Here is a 23,893-nt window from a genome sequence, read left to right on the forward strand (position 1 = left end):
TGGGTGAAATGTGGGTTATCTAAGCGGAAGGCGCCGTCGTCTGATTTCCTCCATTCTGCAGTGAGCCTGTCTTTTCACAAGTGCTACCGCAAGCCTTAGTTCAGAAGAGGAAAGACCTAGGATACGTGGCGGGCAATCTGTAAATGCTGCTTGGTTTTTTTTTATAATAGCGGACTAGAATAATCTTTACTGTGTACCTATTCTATTATTACTATGCGTATGTACTTTTCGGTTATTTGTTAAGTTGCTTGTCATAATTGTTGTTAAGTCTCGGATAAGTAGCATTTTGAATAATATGGGAAATAATGTAACTTATCGATAGCATTAAAACATAGTTTCATGTACTTAATCGGAAAATTAAGAAAATGAATGAAGAAAACCCAAAGAGCACGAGCTGGTGAGCCCATTTTTTTAGCGTCAGTCCGAGCGAACACCTTCCCAAGTATTTTGTTCGGAGAAAGAATGGATATAATTAATTTTTACTGCATTGTATTGAGCCGTTTAAGAAAACTAGTTCCTTAGTTCTATCAGATATAAAAACCAATCTTTTAAGAAATTCAGTCGAAATATTGGTGGATACGCTAGTCAAAGATGTCCCATTTTTATTTTGAAACGTTCGTTTTTAAGTGTGATCCACCGAGGAATGTGTGTGTCAGCGCTCGAGGTACGGGGACGCTTCTGCTTTGCCTTTCTCCCACTAATATCAAGAACGGAAAATGAAGATATCTCCCCGATCATTTCCTTCTCTCGTGCCTTTCCCATTTATATATACATTTCCTAACCGAAAGAACCTGTTTTCAAACACCAACGGCTCGGAGTCCTGGCCACTGAGTCCAGAGCGACCTCGTTGACGAATTTAATCATTTGACTGGAGTCACCTCTGGAAACCTCTGTCACTACGACAAGTATCAGGTATTTCGTTTTGCTTCCATCGTTTCGTGTGGCTGTGGACGAATACATTTGCGTATGTATTGATGATAAAGTAGCTTTATTATCCCTCTAAGATTCCACAATTCCCCAACGACTAGATGGAAGGCGACCTCATTTGGCGACGGCCACGTCGCAGAAAACTTCGTAAAAGGGATAAACTTATAAAAGATACTGATATAAAAGGGAATAATCACATTCGTGTGATGTCGGCTATATTTCGCCTGCCATTTTATAATGCCTACATTAATGGAACTTATCTTCTTATATAAGAAAATGTAGTGTATATAATCCGTAACGATTCTTTTCGACATTATTTTGAGTCGGAAACCTCATAAGAAACGATTGCATAAAATTATCTCGAATGAAATTTTAACAAAAAAATTATATCCAATCCTATATGACATGAAAGACATCTTTATGGTGAGCTCCTACGCTCTTAAATGTCTGATTCGGACGGGACTGGCTCTGCAAAAGATCTTAATCATTTACATAATAACACGGTTTTCTATTTCATACATATGATGGATCCTCTCCGACGCATGGATGGCTACTTCCCCATTGGTTTCTTAATTCGAAAACCTTAGCCCAAGTCCCCCCATTATCTCTCCTTGAGTTCGACCGCTTAACGATACAAGGTCGTCTTCAGATAACTCCTGGCTCTTCAGCTAAACTCCTGCTGAGTATACAATGACTACTGCGTATACATATGTGCTTCGTCTGCATCCTTTTGCAAGGAGCGGTTGTGTTGTGTTTCATGTTGTTGACTAACTAAACGGACGCTTAAAAAACGGAAGTTAGTGAAGTACTGTCACGTTTTCGTAGCCATTGCTCTGCGCGAAAGATTTGCTCCTTTAAGTTCCTCGTCAAATCCAGTTGCAAACTTCGTGCACTGATAAATTTGACCTCCTCTTCCGTATCTTGAAAACATTTAAATTTTGCTGATAATTATGAGTTAACATTATGGTAATTTTCTTTGTTGCTTTTTTTGTTTAATCCGAGGAAACACCTTCATCTTTGGAAAGATGATTCTGGTTTTGAAGCAGCTACGGAAATACATTAAATTGCTCTCGGATGTAGTCAGTAAATTGGAGTGAACCATTGGTTAAATTTTGGTTTTTATAGGTAATTCACCATAACAGTTGGGTCATAATAAATGGTGACTATTCGAAAGTTACCAAAAAGACATGCATTTTAAGTCACTTTCTGGTCTTCCAAAAACGTGACGGAGTCAATTTTCATGGCACCCGAGTATATGTCATTTAATGGTCAGTTGAAGGATAGTAAAATATAACTTAATGTCCTGTAAAGGGTACAGAAAAGTCAGTTTATTTTATAGATGTACTTATGTATAATTCAATTATATGCTGTGGTCGTGGTGATTAGTATGTAATTTGCGTTATGTACAGATGTCATCATATCATCATTAATATTTCACTTGGAAGACTGTCTGATTGCAAACCTCTCTTCTTTCGTATCCAATTATAATTCTTTGATACATATCCCACTTATTTCCACGATTGTTTCTATTTTACTCATATACTTCCGTGTAATGGTGGGCCGACCTAGATTGCCTTCTACGTACGATAAATGAAAATTGCTATTGAAATAGTACAATAAAAGTAAACAAAAGTGGCATGAACCATAATATAGATAACAAGAGGTTACTTTCGGCTTCCGTATCTGAGTCAAAGGGTGTTTGCGAGACAAATAGACTAGAGGAGTAAACTGGTTCCTTTTTCCGAAGACAGAAGCGTAGTACAATCCAAAGGCTTCACATCCAATTCTGCAGTAGATGTCAACTTACCAAAACCTCAGTAATCAACCCAAGGTTGTTTGATTGGTAATGATAGAGCTCACCTAGCACTAAAGACCTACGGCGGTTGTAATTGATGGTCTCCGGGTTACAGCCTGGAGAATTGGGATATGAAGGCAAACAAGGAACTTCAATGAGATGATTGAGATCCATTTATGAACTATTATGTTGTGCGAATACATCCCTGTGCCCTTTGCGGTTTCCAAGGAAGATCTGAATCCGGAAAAATTACAACTCGGGTGAAGCTGGGGTGCCCAGAGTCGTCATCTGGAATCGAACCCGGGCCCTCCCATTTACCCCGACGCTCTATCCACCATAATACTAATCCCCCTAATAGAAGAGACAACTAAATATGAAATAAACAAACTGTGTGTCAAATTTCCCATAAATCTGGGAAAATTATAAAATACGAACTCCCCCAAAATATCTTCCTCCATCAGCGGCCAACAACAACCACCTACCCTCACCTAGGGTTCTGGGTCAGATGAATGAGATAAACGCACCTCCCTAAAAATAATTTTTTCGCTATGTTTATCTTTATAAATTGTATTATGAATTAGTCCCGTTTGCATGACCTCATTGGGCGCTTTTGTCTTTTTCAACAAATTAACGGGTATGATAATTTTGATTTTCTATATTTAGTTGAGGTAAGTGAAAAAATTGTACTTATCTGTTCCAAGTGGTAGTGAAAACTAGGCAGTTACAATAAATAATAGCATAATAGATTGACTCGGGACTTGTAAATTTTTAAATTGGCCTTTATATATGAAATGCATAAATTTTATTGAACAATGCTAGAAAAGTAAATCCGGGGTTAAGGTGGTCCTTGAAACAGAGACAATTGGACTCCTCGGCTTATGTCACCTCAACCACCTCACCTCAACCACCTCACTCTCACCTTCAACTCACCTTCAACTTGCCTTACATAAAATTTCCCCATGGTGTGATACCTGGAGGCTTAACTTAAACCCTGGAAAATGCAACATCATGACTCTTGCTCTGAAAAAAGACCCCTTGATGTTTAACTACTCAATTAATTCAACTCCCTTAAATCGAGTAACAACCATTAAAGACCTTGGCGTTTTAATTGACCAGAAACTAAATTACTCCGGCCACATACAGACTTTAAAAAATAAAGCAATGTCCCTACTAGGCCTTCTTTACCGCTTCACAGAAATTAAAGATCCAATTGCACTCCATTCGTACTTCTCATTAATTGTCCTTCCCATCATATCATATTGCTCCCCCATTTGGTCCACATCATCCCCAACTAACCTTAAATCCCTTGATTGCAACTCTCACTTCTTTACCAAAATATTCAAACACCGAGTCCCACATTACCGCAATATGTCCTCAAATGCTGTTCTGTCTTCCCTATCCATTTCTAGTCCCCAAAGCTGCAGACTTAAAGCTGATTTAAAACTCCTCTACAAGACCCTAAACTCGGCTATTGATTGCCCTGAACTGCTATCTTTCTTTGACTTCAGAATACCTACCCGATCCACCCGCACCCACTCCCTACTCCATCTCCCTATTCCTAGAATATCTCTCACCAAGCGCTCACTGTTATTTCGCCTCTCCTCCCTTCTAAATTCACTCCCTCACACTGTCGACCCCTTTAACCTATCATGCAAAAACTTCACCACCCAAGCTTTATCCCACCTTTCAGTAAATTAAACTTTTCCCCGGTCCATGCTTGGTTCTCGTTGTTATTGTTATACTGTTATTGTATTTTGTCCTCTTTTATGTTTGTTATATTTTTCACTGTAAATTGGCGCCACTGCTGTATGTGAACAATGTTTTAAAATAAATAAATAAAATAAATGTCGCTCCCTCACGTAGCAGCGTGCCCAAAGTCTGTCCCAAAAGTAGTATTTAAATTTTTTTAAATATTATTGCCAGAATTGAGAAATTCACTCAAAAGTCTTTTGCGTATGCACACCGCTGCTAGCGGTGAACACTCGCTGCACCAACTTCGCACACACCTTACTTTTGCCTATGTTTTCGGTCACAATTCGATGCACATCACTTTTAGGGATGCCAAGTTCATCAGAAACCATGTGGAAACTTCTTTTGCGATTCCTGTCTAACGCAGTCTTCACTCTTTTAAAAATTTCGTCACCTTTTGAGGTCGAAGGGCGTCCTGAACGTTTGGCTTCGTCAACATCTTATCTACCCTCCCGAAACAACATGTGCCCCTCAAAAACACCCGATCTACCCATGGTGTTTTCACCATAAGCGGCCTTGAGCAAGTCATGAGTCTCTTTCCCGGTTTTGCCCAGTTTCACACAAAACTTAATTCCAATAACCGGTTCATTACGGAGCGTAACGAGGTCACGTTATAGAGGATTCACAAACGAACGATTCGCACTCCGCAAAGGCTGGGAGCCAACTGCCACTGGTCTCCTACCTTTCCTGAGACTCCCCTCGAACCCAGCCAGAGAAACCTCCGCCCGCTCCTCCGTCTATCTGGGAAAAAATAAGTGGTACTGCTTTTGGGACCGACATTGTACGTCTTACATATTCAGGGTATTAATAGTTATAGCCTCTCCGCGCCTATTATACTGCATAAGAACATTTGAGTTTGCCTTCAAACTGTATTTATTAAAAATCCGTAGCCACACTTGTTTTTGAAGAATGGATCAGGATTGTCAGGATTAAAAAATTCTCTTATGAAACCAGCATATGCGGACACATGTAGGCACTGGGAGTTTGGCCGAGGGTAGCGACCAAATAAAATTCTTTTAAATTTAAATTCTTTAAATTTAATTCTTTTTTCTGTTAAAATTCTTTTAACAGAAAAAAATCATATTCATGCTTTGTGTAAAAGTGCATAAATGAGTCTCGAGTATCTTATTTAATGAGTACTTCGTTTGCCTTCATATCCCAGCTCTTCGATCTCCTTACCGAAATCCGAAGACCATCTATCCCCACTGGCCAACCATGTTTGCTTGCGTCCCTGGCGATGTACAATCATGCGGCCTGCAGAGGATATAATGTGAATTTCCGGATTATTTCAGTTGGTTTTATACCATTTTTCAATTAGTGAAGAAATATCGTCTATTATTTTTTAGATTAACCACGCAAACTGCATTTTTGTGGTAATGGACACAGTGGAGATAATTTATTCGTACTGCAATAAGGGCCGTGTGACACGGGCCAAGTTTCTGTACAATATCTAGTTTGAGGAAAGCTCAGAGCCGATTGATTTGCATATTATCTTGAGGCATCCTTTCATAGGAATATGAATGACTGCGCCTTCTCGTCTCTGGTTTGTAGTTGCATGCAACTCGCGCGAGGAAAAATGTCTGCCTCAAACTCTTTCTCGTGTAAGGTCTCGTGCCATTTTTATACGATTGTCCAATAGGACCACATGCCAGTCATTGCGTGAATTGTATTATAACTTGTCCCATGTGACAAGACCTTAATCGGCATCGTTAAGGAACATGTTTCTTATTGTGGTTGTGTCTAATTCCAATAAACGTAAAAGTATAGAACGTTGGGAGAATAATATAACTTTGCTTAGGGTTATGTATTTTTATTAATTGCATTCCATGTGATGGAGTAGCACAGTAGTCTTGATTGATTTAATTCTCATACAATTGTATGTATTTGTCGTATTAATTTTACCATAAGCACTTTTGAAAATGAGCAAGAGTTTTTTATTTCAAGATTTTTTTGGGAAAAATTCAAAGAACTGTTGGGGATGCCATTGGCGGTTGGGGTTAAAATGGACAAGTCCGTATTTTAAATTAAATTAGTCTATGGAAGTATATCTTCTGTAAGTCGTAAAATATCTTCTTCCTTTTTGCTATTTAAATTGAATTCACATTCTAGGAAAAGTGATTATTTTGCGTATTCGTACTAGGCTCTTGACCTTATTTGTCAACGTTTTACAACTGGCCTACGTATATTATTAAATTATTTTTCGAAGAAAAGGAAGAAATGTACAGGATTTGTATGATATCTATCTGAAGTAAAGTCTGTAATAACAACGGTGAAAGCTATCACGACTGATATTTTTGCATTAACTCCAATTTTGCAGTGGGTCTTCGAGTTTCGAGTGGTGATAACCTTATGTCAACCGCAGTGCAACAATTTCAAATCGTAAAAATCATTCGCCTTCTTATCTTGTTGTCACCAGAGGAAGCATTATATTTCATCACGACGGTTTCTTTTTGATCAGCCATTATTTATTTGTCCTCAATTTGTACATAAATATAGTTTTTAGTTTAATGACGTCCATTGCCAATGTCAAATTTTAAAAATGTATATAAAAACATTGCTTGGTTTAATTGTGAATAAGGTCAATGATGGGCTCTACGGAACAATTGCTAGATTTGAGTGTAACCTGTGTTTGTGATTGTAGCGTTGTAATCTCCTCACATTCCGCCACTCCAATTAACTCCTCGCTGCCGCCGTCGACGATCGCCTCCTTGCAGCTCTGGTCCTTTAATTTAACTATTTTCGCTTCCGCTATCTCCGGAGCTCGAAGGGCTTATTTCTCCGTGTCACGTCACAGTTGTCATGTGTCAATGGCTTTCCCGCTTTCTCATTCGATTGCCCCGCGAAAAGACACTTCGTCTTGACTTTTCTCGACGGCTTCCCTCAAGCCCCGATACATATGTATGTATTTACGAACGTGGGGCGCCGATAGCGCCTAGTCCTCCCCATCTCCCGGGGATTGGGAATTACTCCGTAATCCATTTAAGTGACACGCGATGAACTCCCTTCTCAACATCGGCTCATAACTGGCCCCCTTGGTGTGAGCATACCTCATCGATTTTTAATATATTCTTCGGTTTTAATATATTTTATTATGTGCGTGGGGACAGCACGGACCACCTGATTGGCGAGTGGCACCGGACTACATTCCGCGGCGTGTAGGAGGACCAATGAGGTGGGCGCTGACCTCTGACGTCACACCACGTGGGTAGCATCGCTTCTTTAAGGTGGGCAGGTGAGCGAGCGAGTGGAGTGGTTGAGTGGTGGGGGGCAACGGGGAGAGGGCTCGGCGGGGCGGGTTGAGGAGGGGTTAGAGTCGGGTTCGCTCTTTTGCCGTCCGGCCGACGTTTTATTGTGCGAGCGAACGGCCGCGGGTGAGGTAGTGTGTCCGTTCGACCGAGAGAGGGGGAGTGAGAAAGGGAGAGAACCGCGTGTTCCTTTCATTAGTGCCGTATTTTCTTATCCTCTCTCTCTTTCCCTCCCTCTCTCGGCGTTCTCGGGTGTCTCGCGTATTCTCGCTCGTCAGTGTATCTCGCGGCGCCCCTCGAGACGGCTGTGCGCTCTTGTCGACTCCCGCCTACGGGTACGTCACTTTTTTTGCGTGCACGCGAGCGCGCGAGAGCGCCGTCGTCTCCCCCCACCCCTTTAGCCGTTCAGCCCCGTAACCATACCCCTCTCCTTCGATCCCCCAACTCCCTCTCCGACTCTCCTCTCCGTGCTGCGGATGGGGATTTCAACGCCCGCGTCGGCAGGAGTCGGTCTCGTCCTTGGTGCAGAGCCGTCTGCCGTCGTCGAATAGGGGGACGGGAGTGGACGAATGGGTGCGGACAATTCGTAAATTCGGAGGAGCGCTAGGGTGAGGGAGTGTGTTTGTGTGGAGAATCGCCAGGGGATAAATGTGCGGACTATCTTGCGGGTGAGGGAACAGGTGAGTACGGTTTTCGGAAAGGTTATTATTTAACGCGTCGGCGCGCGTTCAAATGCTACGGCGACTTGATTAAGGGCTCTTGAAGCGTGAGCGTAGAAATGAAACCTTTGTATAGTCCAGCGCCCTTTGGTGTCAAATAGTTACCTTCCTGATGAGGAATATTTCCTCTAACCTTAATATTTTACCTCGAGAGTTTAAAGTTAAATGTTTTCTTTTTGAGCTTTGTAATTGGTCATATTTCGCATCGGCGTAGCAAACAGTTATGGTCATATCTCACAAAAAAAATTCAGGAACGAAAACTATTGCATTTTTCCACTTAATTAAGATTTATTATCGTCTAATTTCGGTGTACTACATCAATCTCAAGGGTTGCACTGTAGTGCATCATTGTCACTTGAGAATGATATAGTATGTCGAACCTAGTCGATAATAAAGCTTAATTAAGTGGAAAATTGCGAGAGTTTTCGTCTCTGTTATTATGGAACGGTTCCATCACATCACATCTGAGTCTGTAATTTATACTAAATGATTTCAGCATTGTTATATGTGGAACTGAAGGTTGTTTAATGCTGTTACCGTTCCCGCAAGAAATGTTATTGTCATATTCTCTAAATTTTGGGCATCTCTATGGGCCCGATTTCTACTTGTCAGTAGGTCTAGAAAATGTATTCCTTTTCAATTGATCACCGTCGTACGTGATTATCACTGCATTATTTTTACTAAATCTTTTCCTAATCTACATTAAAGTCACTCCAAACAGTTGATACTTTATCGGGTGATGGGCGTGATTGTTTTTAATTTGTATTTTATTATTTAATTCTATTGAAGTAATGAGAAAAATAGTCTATTTGATTTGAAACAGGTTATTTTTTTGCGTGGGTAATGATATAATTCAAAGCATGACGGTTTTATATGTGTGCGTATAATTTCTACGTATTCATGCCATTCTTTAACTTACACTCAGTATTATTCGGTACTTTTATTATTTTTTCCTCTTAGTGATTGCTAAAAAGGGAATATAACGGTGACGAATGAGTTTGATTCTCGAACACCCGTTTCAATATTTAGCTGTAATTTGTTTTGAAGAGTTTGGCGTGTCGACTCGCAAACACTTCATATCGTCGTCTTTAAAATTTCAGCAAAAAAAGAAAGAAGGCAAGCAGCTTCTCCTTGCTGGTGTGTCCCCACGCTTTTCACAAGTCGCGCGTAGGCGCACCTACGCTAGAGCGCCTCGAGGACTAAGGATTTTGTCCTCTCTCGAATGACAGCTTTTTTTCACAACTTCCTCGAGTCGCTGGTCCATTCTCTAGATTTTCATTCAAGCTGCAAAGGTCATCGCAAATTCGTTGTCGGTGAATTTCGTTTTACCTTCACGGGTTGCCGAGATTGTAGCCCTCTGTTCCCGTTACATGTGAGTTACACTTTGGTTAACATTAGGCATTCAGTGCGCACACGAGCGGAAGTGGGACGCCATTTCTGGGCCGGCTCTTGTCACCGTTCGTTGTCCTCCTGATTTAGCACTTTGGTTTTCTTTACGTTCGATTCAATTACTCATCAAGTTCATAATTGAGGACACGCTGACAAAATATAGGTTCGGTATTTTACACCTTTCATTCTGGCTATTACTTAAACTGGGGGGAGGGAGAGGACATTCTTCCTTATGGTGAAACCCTTACTTGTAAAACCCACTGATATAAAAGAAATTACTTTTTCAAAGTTTAAATATCGCCGTTTGGATGTCCAAATCACGATTAGACCAACTTACGGGTAAAAATACGTAGGTCGTCAATAAGTCGGTAGGAAAAAATACAAAAAGTACTTATTTTGGGTACAAGTACAAGTACTTTTCGATCGGTACAATTCCGAGCATTTCTCTTTTAAACTTTTTTAAGGCGTCCAAAAAGTAGGATTTTGGAATATCCTCAAAATAGGCATCTGTGTAAGCGATGACGTCCTCGTTCGGTGTAAATCGTTTTCCGCCGAACTGTTTCTTCAAGTTTGGAAATACAAAAAAATACTCGGGTCAAATCTGACGAATACGGTGAATGTTGTTGTAATTCGAACTTTAATTAAATAATCTTCGCGAAACTGCGAAGGGGCATTGTCTTGATGAAAGAGAATTGTGCTTTGCCATATGAGGACATTTTCTTGATTTCGTCGCTCGACCGGTACAATAACGACGCATATCACTCTCCATATATAGTTTGTCCTTTTTGCTAGAATTCGATATAGATGATTCCGCGTGCATCCCAAAAAGACCGCGGCCATCACTTTGTAGGGCGATTTTAACGTTTTCGCTTTCTTTGGAGCCGGATTTACTGTAGAAACCCACTGTTTCGACTGTACCTTTGTTTTTGGGGCGTAGTAGTCTATCCATGTTTCGCCCACAGTTATGTATGGATTCAGAATCTCGTCAGGATTTCGACGTCAAAGCGCCAAATCGGCCTCCGAATCGACCACACTAAGACGTTTATTCCCCAGTGAGGGCAAATGTGTCTGTAGCCGAGACTTTTTTAAAACAAAATTTTTCGTGCAAAATTGAAAACGCTATACCATGTGATATGCCTTTAGCCTCAACTATGTATTTCGCGGACTTTGATTCGTCGATCACTCAAAGCTATATGGTCGATTTTGTCGATCATTTCGGAGGGAATCACTTCCTGTGGACGTCCATAACGATGTTAATCACTTGTGGATGTACGGCCGCGTTGAAACTCAATTACCCAATTGTAAACAGTCGCAAGACACAAGAACAGGTGTGCCATGAACTTCATCCAAGTCTGCTTTGATTTCATTCGGTGTTAAGACTGTTAAATAGAATTTTTTGACCATCGCACGAAACACATTTTTTTTCTATTTTTCTAAATAAACAAAAGTTTCGTGCTTTAATTTACTATAAAAATAAAAATCACCTGATGAATATAGCTGAAACTTTAATAGCAGTCTGTTTAGAGATGATGATTAATAAAATCAAACCTTTTCCGATACTACGAATCCATTTCCTGGATTTTCAAAGGAGTTAATGAATGGCCCATGTATATAAAATGTTACCTTATTTAAGAATGTATGATCATAATGTAGTGGAAGAAATATATATTCTCTTGTCACTTTCTTCTCTCATCAGTATTATATTTCACGGATACATTAACGTTATAATGACAAGGAACGATATAATTCCGTAATAAATGTCATCAACCATTTTATCCACGTTTCTACAATCAAAACCGGTAGCAATATGATAATCACAAAGCCTATGGTATGTATTTAAAGATCTTGTGTAGAAAATATCGTCGGTAAATTTATTATTTTGGTAGTTCGTGGCATATATGCAATTGTTTTTCAATACATGACCCCGCAATATATGACCAAACTTTTGATATTTTCTTCCGCAATTATGTTTACATGTACACTTTGACATGTGTTTTTCCATTTTCAATATAATTTAACTATTGGGCGTATTAGTTAAAGTTTTATTTTTGGATAAAAGAAGCGTTTATGTTCTGTGTATGACAGTGAAATTTCCATTAAATATCGTCAGTTAATTTTTAATTTGGAATTTTGTAATGCAAAATGGAATCGTTTGATCTTACCACGAGTACATGCATTGTGCCAATTTCACAAACAAAATATTCCGTGAATATATGGATTGCTTGTAGACTTTCTCGGGCGAATACTTCTACAGGTATGTAACGTTTCCGGAAGGCAAATATCTTTCTAGGACCTTTGATCCTTTTTATGAATTTTCCAAGAAAATAATGAGTCTAAATCCTTTGAAATTATATTAGTCGTTTGTTATTCAGTAGAGAAAATGGCGTATTATTTTAAAAATCGACAGATTTCGGTCGTAATTTACATCTGATACGTTAAATTTGGGTAGGCCGTACGTGAGTAACAGAATCGTGCCAAATTGCCAGTTATGAAGAATAAAAACGCATTCCTTTATAAAAGTTAATGGAGTAAGGTTATAAGAGTCGCTATTGATACGTATCTTATAATTTTTATCCGAATTTCTTTCTTTTTTGTCTTATTTTGTTTAATTTCTTCACCAACTTATTCCATCTTTATCAGGAATTGTTTTTGAAAAAGAACATTAGTTCCATAAACATGGACCCCATTTTGTTGTTTAAGTTATTTAGTTGTGAATAACTGTGAGTTTTTAACTTAAGTATCCTGATTATTACCATAGACTCCTTATAATGTCGTTGGTTATTACTTCAGTAGAAATCGTTCTCTGTGCCAACTGTATTTATAGAAAGCTGAAAAAATACCAGTAATACCACAGTCATCATTATCATAAGGGTTACACGTGCAAAATAAAATTGTCCTGAGTCAGAATGTTGCTAAGCCATTATTTGGTGAAACTTGTTATCTGACAATAATTTTACTATTGAAACAACAGCTGAAATTCAATTAGTAATATTTTCAGTTTAATTTACCAAATTAAGAGGTGCGAAACATTTCTCGCGCTTGGACCGTTCAGTGTGGCCAGTCGGCAAGCTGAGTAGTTTTTTTCTCATCTGACTAAGCTGGTACCGAGGAATTCTGTTTAGGGTGTAAATTATTCTCTTAAACTGTATTGTCATTCAGTATCCTTATGAAGGATGTTTATCCGGCGATGGTAGATGTAAAGAACAGTTGTAAGATATACCATATTTTGTTAATATTTTTACGATGCTATGTGGAATATGAACCCCTATGTAAGTGATGAAACACGATATAGCCTCTTCGGCGAACGATAAGGGCTCCCCAAAAGAGTTTTATAGTGGGGAATTCTTTGAACGATCGTTATATTTTGGACACGGGAAGAAATGACGCGATAGTGTGGAAATCCCTGAGCGTCAGGGTAAAGTGGCTTCTGGGCCATTCGCCGGACCATCGTACATTTGTTGCTTTTGTTAGTTTCTATTGCATCGTTCTCATCCATTACGATCTAATTGGATAAGCTAAAAATTAACGCAATCGTGTGGTTTTTTGTTGATATGGTTACGACCATGATAAACTTTCTTTCTTAGATGGCAAAGAAAACCCGTGTCAAATTGGTAAACTCTCGTTAGCGCTTAACCAAGGAGCTATCTTTTTATAAAAAAATGACTCATACCTCCATTACAAAATAAAACGAAGATCAAAGCTACCCCTTGTCTATTTTAAATAGTTGCTACATAGAGCTGAGTACTGTGCTAAATATTATCTTTCATGAGGGTAAATCGTGTTTAGGAGTCGTAAGATTTGGTCCTTAGCACCCGCCCATGACGAGTGAAGGCGCAGTGTACGCGTTCTTTTCTAGTATAATTTGTTTAATTTTATAATATTTCTTGCACCAGTGCACGATTTCTTGCGAAAATAGGCCTAATAATTAAGTTATGGAAAGAGCAGAGTTAGGAAAAGTATTTTTTTTAAAGTATGGAATTTAAATGAAGACTGAAAGTAAGGATGTAAAGGAAAATAAAATGAAAGCTTTGATTATTTTGATCAAATGAAAGATTTGAGTGTAGCTTTCCGGGTTCAGAAACCCAGTCTTTAACGAAATGGGATAAGCACAGTCAGGCGAATTTTGGGGCGTGGTATCCTCTCGGAGAAGGGCTGAAGAAATGAACTGAATGGGGTAGATTAAGGAGAGGCGGAGAAGTAGGTGTGGAAAGGGAGAAAGTTGAAGGAAATTCGAAGAAAGCAAAAAAGTGGATAGAGGAGTAGGTTGTTACCGCCATGTGTTGGATTTAGCGAGTAGTGGTTTGAGATGAAAATGAAGATATTAAGCAAGCGGTAAAGGAGGAGGGCAATTAAAAAAGAAATTTTAAATGGCCGTCGATGGTGGAAAAAAATGGGAACTGAAGATGGAAATAGGTATTGTGAGGCTCTAAATCATATTGATGTGCAGAATAGTTTCAATAAGTACACGACCATGAGTGATGAGAGGGACCACCCTAATCCTACCTTTCTCGGTAGTCTCCACAAAGTGATGTGGTGTAAGCAGGATAGCATTGATAATGGCGTCAAATTTCGCGTTGTATGGCGATGCTGTCTTGCATCTCAATATTTACCTTATGTTTGGATCAACATTATTTGCTATTTTCCTCAACCTTATTGCATCCGGTGTTTGGGAAACTTTACCTAGACGAAAGGACGAAACAAAGCCTTTCCTCTTGAGTTCGCAAATATCTATCATGGTGTATTTCTTTTCATGTGAAAATTGGAACCTTTCCTTTCTCTTGCAATCCCCACTTAATTTGATACTATCTTTTGAGATTCCTGTGAAGGCCGAGTGGTTTTTTAATCATCGTGCTGCCCTCCTGTTATGGATATGCGTACTTGAATGTTCTTAGCAGCGTCTCTTTTTCCCTCATTTTCATTAATTTTTCTCTCGCGGTAGTGGGAGATTAATTATTAAGATTTGAACATGATGATGGTCAATCAGACTAACAGGATAGGATATATTTTTTTTAATTTTGTTGTCTCAGGCGTAACTTTATGGATAGGATAGGATATGTAACCTTCCGAGCACCATAAGTTCGCAGGAACGTCGACGAAGTGTTAAACAATCTGAAAACTCTCGGTCTTGCCAGCCATTGTCTGCGAAACTTTCTCCTTTCCCACTGGCATATAATTAGCCTTAAGAAAATGTTTGCCAGTATATCTCACTTTTGTTCTCGTCCTCGAATCGCTTTACCAACTGTCAAACGATCCAGGGGTACGTTCTCCGTTCTCTCGACGCTTCCTTCACCTCTTGTTTTATTCTTTTTTCCGAGTGAAAGGCTCCCGTTGCGATGGCGTTCTATTTCTTATCTTTTCCGGCCATTCCAACTGATCAAAATCATCGTTTCGTCCCGATTTAATCTCCATAATACACTTGCAGAACTTGAGCGGTGTAGGGAACTCGATAGATCAGTTACCATAAATTGCATTCGTTCATGTATTGGATGTGTACTTTCCGCTTGCATGCGGTTAGTGCAAATAAAAAAAACTTTCGCTTTTTTCATACAGAGATAAAGTGGCATTTCATAGATGTCAAGATGAGGTAAAAAATATCCCGGGATATCATTGAGAAACTCGGCGACGTTCCATGTCCGATGTAGCGATATTCGGCTCTGATGTTCAGTTTCCAAGTCACGATTATGTTGATACCACGTCTACAGAAAGAGTGAGGGGTGAATACGTAAATCCATGGATTAATATGGTACTATATTTCAGCGGTAACTTCTAATGTGATCGTGTCACGTATATTTTAATGGAAACGAATATAAGGTATTGCATTGTTATTTAAATATTTTTTTTAACAATTGGCACGATGAGGCCACAGTCTTTGTTTATTCCTGAGGGTGATGGAGTCATTAGAAGGGGTAGAACGACACTCCCTGTCCTTCGGGGAAAAAACAAGCCTATTAATCCTCCATCTCTGTTCCCTAGGTATCAATAGGTCAATCATGCTTTGAATTCCATAGCGTAACTATTTGGTAAACGGTATACTCATCTGCTTTCAGTGTGTAGAATTTGTATTGAGCTGGGCCATCGGGATATCCTAAACGTTTTACGGGAATCGTCAACATTCAGTAAAAGTTTGCCATACCATGTGTGAGGCATAAATGGTATGGATTGTTTTCGAAACTAAACAAATTATCTGGGTTTGGTAACAGTAATAAGATATCATATGTATGTATATATATATATATATATATATATATATATATATATATATATATATATATAGTCTCTCTTGAAGAAGGCCCCTGAGAGGGCCGAAAGCTCGAACAATTTACCGTGTAAGTGTTCTTTTATATGTGTCTATTCTTTTCTATTTGTGTTATGTTGTGTCAGCCCATTATTGTGCCGCTCGTATGAGTTTTTCCGGACAATCGTTATATATATATATATATATATATATATATATATATATATATATATATATATATATATATATATATAACAAAAACCTGGTTCCACTAGAGTCTGGTTCTCAGAAAATTATGACGCTTGGATTTTAGCTAGCAGTAACTGGGTCGAAATTTCTAAAGCAGTTTTCTTGCCTTTATTTTCCTTTCCGAACTAATTAAAATTCTTAAGTTTTTCAACAGCGTACTGCAGATGCTGGACTGTTTTTAATTAAGATTGGGAATTATTAGGAAAGTCTGATTGAAAGTTATTTTTTGGTAGTTCCATCTCGAATTATTTTGTCGTATAACTTGTGGGATTTTAAATGTATTTCCTTGCCCAAATACCGAGGGTTTTAATTTTAATTTGTTTTTTTTTTCAAATGGACAGCCAGTGATAGGTTAGTGCTATATCATATTTTTAGAATTTCGCGGAATAAAACTTCCTTGTAAGCATTTATTATACGTGATATAGAGCACGCTTAGCCCTTATCAAGTCGCTGTAAGTTCCGTTAATGGTAATGCTACGCGGTGGTGTAATGAATGATTAGTCCGCAGTGGCAATAAGATATTTAATTGTATTAACACCTACTACAAACCCAAACTATGTCGATGCACCTCGCATGTGGACAGTTTGGGGTTGGAAGTGCCTCTTCTTCATCACGTCACTTTGTCGTGTCCATCCAACAGCTCCACGCCTGGAGTGAGAGGCTTGTTTGGTTCGGTCGTTGTGAAACTCTCCACGGAGACGCGCTCAGCGGTGAATTGACGCGGGGGATTTAAGCGTTGATGAGAAGGACGCTCGCCTGATCGCTGAAGTCCCACCGCTAGCGAAAGGACGAGTGTTGGGAGCCTTTGTCGGTGTGGAGCATGTGACGACTCCCCTCTTTCCGTGGGGGGCAAGAGGTCGCCTTCTTTAATGCAAGGGGCGGAAAAGAGCTCGTTGGCGGACAGCGAGGGCGGGAGAGCGGGAGGAGGAGTCGAGAGAGAGGGACACATCGCCGGAGGTTCGAACCGGATATCCCCGCGTCGACGAGGGAAGAGGAGGAGAACCATCTTGGATCCGAGAGCGGACAATGGGACTCTGAGGTTGGTGGCCGTGAGTAGAAAAAAACTCAGAAAATGAATGCTGCATGCCGTATTTAAATTAGCCGCGGTGGGCTCGCGGCTTGGCGTTCTAGTTCCCGCATACCCGAATCGGCCGGAGGGGAAACGTCTTGCAAGAGTCTTCGTCAATGCTAATTTCCGAGGAAGAAGCTCATGTAGCTGAGGAAGCCAGATGACGATACTGGGAACAATACCCGGAGAATGTGTTTAGCCATGAGTTTTCTTCTTGCGCGCTCTGTTATCAAACATTCGAGCGGGAACAACAATGTAGGAGGATATTCCGCAACGTCGTCGTGGAACGAAGCCAAATTTCGTGTAAAGCATGACGAGTTTCTTCGAAGTATTCAATCTCTTATCATCAATACAGTGGAGATTAGAGTACAAGAATCTATAGTTTACATTTGTGTTTATTGAAATTTGGGAAGCCAGACCAATTTGGGCTTATACCTCCCGGCGCAAGACTAGTAAAAGTGGCTTCCAGGTACCTAAAAAGGTGCAACTTCGCAGTTTCACTCTTTGTGCTCTGGACGATTCACTAAGCTATAATGTATCAAGTGTTTTTACACCATACTGAAGAATATCGGCACAATTTAAGTTGATGTATTATATTGTTCTAATTAATTGTTCATGTATCAAAATTATCTATCGCTGAACCCCATTCCAAAAATATTATACCTTTTCATCAGTTTACATATAATTATGTATATGCTCATATATTACCATTACTACCTCTAAGTAGTAGTCCAAAGCAGTAGGTTATTATCTTTATCGCGGGTGTCATATTTAAATTTGAGCTAAGAGTTCATCGGGGGGCATAGTAACATTGAATTAAATTACTGTTGAAGTGTTAGTATTTCATTTAAAATCACTGCCGTCAAGATTCATAGGTCATGCAATTCTTGATAACTGTTAACATACCCATAATTTGGCATTTCCATTTATTAAGGGCGGTAGTGTTTAAATGTGTATATTCAAAACAATATTGTCACTAATTACATAATGGTTGTCATTCAGGGAGAAACATTGCTAACGTTGAAGAAAACATCTGCTGATAAGATACAGATGTGGCCGGAGGGGATAGTAGGGAACAAATGTTGAACATGGAAAACAAGTAATCAAATAGTGATTTTTGCGATTATTCTCGTTGAAATGTATATGCCGTTTGTTAAAAATCAAGTACTTGATTTCCCTTTGTACGAGCTCGAGGTCAACATAAAAGCAGCCTGAATCAATCCAATGAATTCTGTTTCTCTGTTAACTTTCGAATTCCTCATTGTACATTTCTTAGAAGATACCCCAAATCTTTCTTCTTTTCAACCTTGAAAAAGGAAATTTTTCGGTAAACTTGTCTTCAACTCTTCGGAATCCTTTTGTCTATCTACTCTCATCAGGGGAACATTGACCACCACATTCCTCTGACCTGGGGGATTCAAAATCCCACGAAATGATAATTGCGCATTGCCAAAAAAGCCTTGGCCTCCTTTGTTGTATTAGTACCCTTTTCTGAAACCCTATGCCAATAATAATACGTATTGGTCAAGGTTTATCTTAATATGTGCGAAATTATAAGTCGTCCATAATTGTATGAATAAATTAAACGATCGTTGGTGACTCCTATATGTTCGTATTTGATTTGCGTAAGAACTTTCCTCGTGTACGGATGATATCATCTTCATTTGCGTAGTTCGCGAAGTAGCTGCATGCAGTATCGTACGTCATTGGATTTGCGGAATTTTCATTCCAACCCAGTATAATGACTCCCACCAAGGGTTGGTGAAAGAGAGTGCCAATTTTCTTTTAGGACTCTGGTCTCAGCACGCCGTCATTTCAATTAATGAAGTTCCATACCAAAGTATCACCATATTGTTCACGTCCGTTCGTGGCAGGTACTCGAACGAAGTGCGTGCGATCATCCTTCGACGGACCTTGTAGCAAATAAAACTTTTATTTTATTCTAAGCCGTTATTCTAAGGCGTAAGCATTATTTTTGACCCCGAAGGGTATGGGAGCTGCTATGAAATCTCACCATCTCTTCCCCGTAGTTAATCGCGCCAGTCGATTATTATTTTTCCTTGAGGCCCTCCGGGCTCCAAGCCGTTTCATTTCCTCGCCTTTCCCGACATCCGCTCTTTACCTCAACCAATCCACGAAGGGGTTCCAGGTGATGGGTGAATACGCCCGTTTCTCCTTCATTTCTCAAGACGCCGAAGCTTTTGTGGTTGGCGTGGTCGCAAATCAAAGAAGCCGTGACATTCAATTCCGCCCTGTGCCTTTTTTTTCCTGCCCCGGGAACTCTCGGTCTTCATTTTCCCAACCGAACCTCCCGAACAAACCCTTCACTTTTTCCACTCCACGCTCTTTGTTAAAGGAGTCGGAGAAGTTGCAAGGTATGCCGTTGCGTTCTCGCCGTGCCGTCTAACTTTCGATGGCACTCATTAGTCTCAAAATAGAGATGGCAGATATCACGCCCGTGGAACTAAGGTCATCGGAATCTTTCGTAGCCAAGAAAAATTGTGGCTGTATAGATTGTGGCCAGAGTTGGTGGCAGTTAGCGCACAACCGAATACGAAGGTGTTTTATTACAGCCGACTTTGCTACAATTTTGGTGGTACTTAAACCAGTACAAATTGGAATATTTCCCTTGATTATAGTCTGGTCAAAGAGTGCGTTCGAAAAAATAACTTCAACGATATATTAGTCTTCACAAATCCTTCATAATAATTGTTTAACTTTTCAGGAAAATTTATTGTGATTTCTGAAAATAGCATGATGAATATTTTTGCTGGTTTTTTTCTCCGCTACCATAGCTCCAGAGAAGGATTGATAGTAGTATATAATATTTTTGTCGATTATTTTCAGAATACTGATCCTGTTACATTTCGTTAATTGACTAAATGTGTATTTTTCATAAGATTCAAGATTTTAGAACGATCATTATATGAATTAAAAGCAAAAAAATAATACCACACATGAATTACTGAATTTAATTTCGATGAATGGAGAAATATGGTATCAGCCGTCTTATGACATATTTCAACTAAACTGTAACTTGATGGGTTAGCATTTGGTTCAATTTTGTGCTTTTTTCAACCTTGAAAACTTGGTTTGGCGTGTGATGAATTCATCCAGCCATTCTCTTCGTCTCTCATCATCCTCCGCTCCCCCTGCCCTAATCCCCTCTCCTTTCCTCCCGCCCTCTCAATTCCTCCCCATCAACCTCAATTCCCCCCTCCTCTGGTCAACCCTTCTCCCGGCCCAACCCTCCTTCAACCCTCCACTCCTTCCACCCACGACCACCCTGCTCTCACTTTCTAACTCCCCACATCTCGGTAACCCCCGCCAGTTCTCCTTTGCAAAACGAATCCGTTTTTGATGATATCATTACCAATTTAGGGACGCCGAGCGCGAGCTGGCCAAGCCAGCGTGTTTGGAAATAGACAGCAAAGGAGATGCACACGTTTCAAAACTTCCGGCTTCGCTACGAGAAGGCTCCCCGCTTATTTTTTTGCAGCCATGACCTGAAGGTTAAATATCGCTGTTCCTATGCTAAAAATCGTTTTTAAAAACTACACGAAACATAAGGTAAGATACGCAGAACATTTTACCAGTTGCTTGCCAAAGTTTCTGGGATCTTAACGAGAGATCTGGTTACACCTTAGGCCGATGGAAAGAATTCTTTTGTGATTTCCTCTTTCTCGACGATTTTTCTGTGGCACGTCAAGGCCAGTGGTGACCAAACTACGACTCACGCGCCTCTAGGCCTCCCCTAGTTCATTGGTGCAACCCGGGAGAAAGGTCATCGGAGAAAATTATTGTTTGGTTTCTTTTAAAACAGGAGCTCGTGTGGCATTTAAACCGAAAAAGATCAATCCCTACATTTCGGCAGAGAAGGAAGGCTAAGAAAATTTTATTTGTTGTTGAATTTAAAAAAAGTGTATATTTTCGTAGTAGAAGTCACGCCGAAGTCCTGATGTGGCCCACCGATACCTCTGGAAGCACTCCTACGGTCCGCAGCACAAAGAATTCAGAAACCATTGGAATGGACAATTACTTTTTTCGGGCGGTGGCCTAGCTTTCTGGTTTTAAAATTCCACCGTGACCACGGTCCAGTTTTGTTGCGTTCTGAGACAATAGCAGTGGTTGGACGCTTAAATGTGCTTCTTTGGCTGATTTCATATCGCGTCTTACGAGGAATACCATTACGGCACTGAATGGTATTCATGCCCGAGGGGGGATTTGAAACCGTAGTCGGCGAATCAACCGATGCGCCGGTGAATCTGAGAGCATGCGAGGCTCGGAATTGTTATCGGCCATCCACGCATCAAAGCACTGCTTTGACACCGCTTGCGGTGACGCGAGATTGTGGGCGGTCGGTGCAGAGGAAGCGGAACGAGGGCGCCGCCACCCGCTCGATTTACTGCTTAGTTTCCGAAGCGTCACGGGAACGCGAGGCTCGCGGCCGTTCGGTGATGTGTTGAGATGGAAATATTTCCGCCCCGTCGCCGCATCTCCAAAAAGGGCGGCTTGGCAGTTCATTATCTAATTTCCACATGGAAGCCCCGTTCGAACGCCCACCAATGAACCAGGCCATAAATTTCAACCGGACACCCACCCACCATGCTTACCGCCCGGTAATTACAGATTCAAAAAGAAGGTAAAAGATTTATTCTTATACCTGTAATTTTAACGTGAGCCTGATTAGTTCACGCTTCGAGTCGTACAAGTACGGGCGCCTTCATTATTGGCTCCCGAGGGGTCCGTGTGGTATTCACGGGAAGAGCGCCGTGGAGGAGTGCGGATGGTGGTATGGTTCGTGGTCCGTCTTATCAACATATAGTACCTTCCAATCTTGACGATGACACGCCGCTCGAGATTGGAAAGTCGGCGCCTTGGGTTCAACGTGATCGGAAAATGGTAGAGGGCTCGGAAGAAACTGTGTTTGTAGTCTGAAAATTAGAAGTCTTACGCAGTTTTACATTTCATGTGTACGTATGTTTCTGCACACGTGTGCCATGACCCATGACGGACGGACTAACCATAACTTATAAGTTTACATACAAAAAGTACAGCTATGTGTATTGTTGTACGTATTTAAAAAATAGGTAAATAGTATTTGTCATCGTTTGACCTAAATGAATATACGATAGCATTTAATATACGTTAACCAACTTGCACATGTGAAATATGCTGTTTTGCAAATGGGGTTCGAATTGAGGACATCTATTGTCTTCGCTATGGAAAAGTCTTGTTTTTTTTATTTTTTATCCGCGACGGCGAAAGGCTTCCCAATTTTTTTCGCCCCTCGACTCCTCCTTGTTACTTGAAATTGGTGAAAGTTGTGACTGGCATATATTAAGTATTGAGCTTCCGCTGACTAGTTCCCTATACTTAATATTTACGAAAATAATGTATGTGATCTGCCCTCTTCCTCCTTAGAATGATTAGGCCAAAGGCCTAAGGAGAGAATTGACCGACAGAAAACTTAGTAAGCCTCTGCGACGAATTATTGTCGTTGCTTGGCCAAGCGAAGCCCGTTAAATCAGAACGCCAGCGTTAACTGTGGAAGCGGATACGTTCGATTCACCTGTTTCCAAGAATGCGATTTAAACTGATTTCTTATGGAGAAAAAGCGTAGAAAAATAATATCTTTTAAAAAGTTGTAGAGCGCTTTTTGAGCGATTGAATGTTAATCTAAGCCGCCATCCAGAATTCGAAACACCACCTGAGCCTGTTCACATGATACAAATGGATTAATATTTAATGATTTTAGGGGGGAATATCTATTCCATACTCAGTTCGCCTGTATTAAAAACCTTTCCTCCGGCACGTTTCATTTGTTTGAGGATCAGGGCTTAAGCTTAGGATAAAACTCTGCAGTTATCTTGATAACTATTTAAAAATAAGCCCGCGAAGTGAATGAGAATGTGTAAATAAGGTGAATGGAATCAAAAAGTGTATTTTTTGACTAGTTCAGCCGTATTATATTTTTCAACTTGAGCGTCTAAATTTGTAAAAACATTTCATAGACAAGAGTAATTTCTCTGTGTCGAGAATAAAGAAATTCTCTGTAGATTAAAGCTGCGGGATATTCTGTAATGTTCCCCTTCACTTCTTCATAATTTACACAGCGCCTTCGTCCGAAGATCACTCTGTAAGAGTAACCAGAAATCGCTGGTCGCTAATTTTGGGCTGACATTGGAGATTTGGTCCAGTTTCGCACCGGGTGTTGCCTAGTGGGAAGTTGTAATGTCAAGGGAAAAATTTCCCGTTTTTTTTTAATTAACTTCTCGTCGAAAATCTTGGAAATATTGTTCGGTGAGTGGCTGCATTCAATTCCTTGACCCGTAAGAAGTAAATGTCTCGGTGCCTTAGCTTGTCTATCAAATCTTTGGGGCATTCATTAGACTTCCTTGTAACCAGTTGCATGGGTAGGCATTGAATCATTTACGTGAACATTTACGCAGTACTCCGCAAGGGCGTGCGGTTGTGGGTGTTATGGCACTACTCATCAATGCTTGAATGTGAATA

The 23,893-nt window shown here is 40.2% G+C and overlaps 1 protein-coding gene across 3 annotated transcripts in view; it reads left to right on the forward strand.

Annotated features, from left to right (window-relative positions):
- Nucleotides 1–23,893, forward strand: part of raw (NDT-like domain-containg protein raw) — a 136,076-nt gene that overhangs the window by 27,547 nt on the left and 84,636 nt on the right. The window contains exons 1-2 of one of the 3 annotated variants that reach the window (XM_071591305.1): nucleotides 8,006–8,396; nucleotides 16,949–17,347. The exons of 1 other annotated variant lie outside the window; for it this stretch is intronic. In XM_071591305.1, the coding sequence (XP_071447406.1) occupies nucleotides 17,178–17,347 (170 nt within the window). In that variant the 5' untranslated portion in view covers nucleotides 8,006–8,396; nucleotides 16,949–17,177. Of the gene's footprint in view, nucleotides 1–8,005; nucleotides 8,397–16,948; nucleotides 17,348–23,893 lie in introns of those variants that run through there. One more of the 3 variants, XM_071591326.1, reaches the window with a different exon arrangement.

The sequence above is a fragment of the Hetaerina americana genome, unplaced genomic scaffold (assembly GCF_022747635.1).
Source record: "Hetaerina americana unplaced genomic scaffold, ioHetAmer1.1.p SCAF_1, whole genome shotgun sequence".
Lineage (NCBI taxonomy): Eukaryota > Metazoa > Arthropoda > Insecta > Odonata > Calopterygidae > Hetaerina > Hetaerina americana.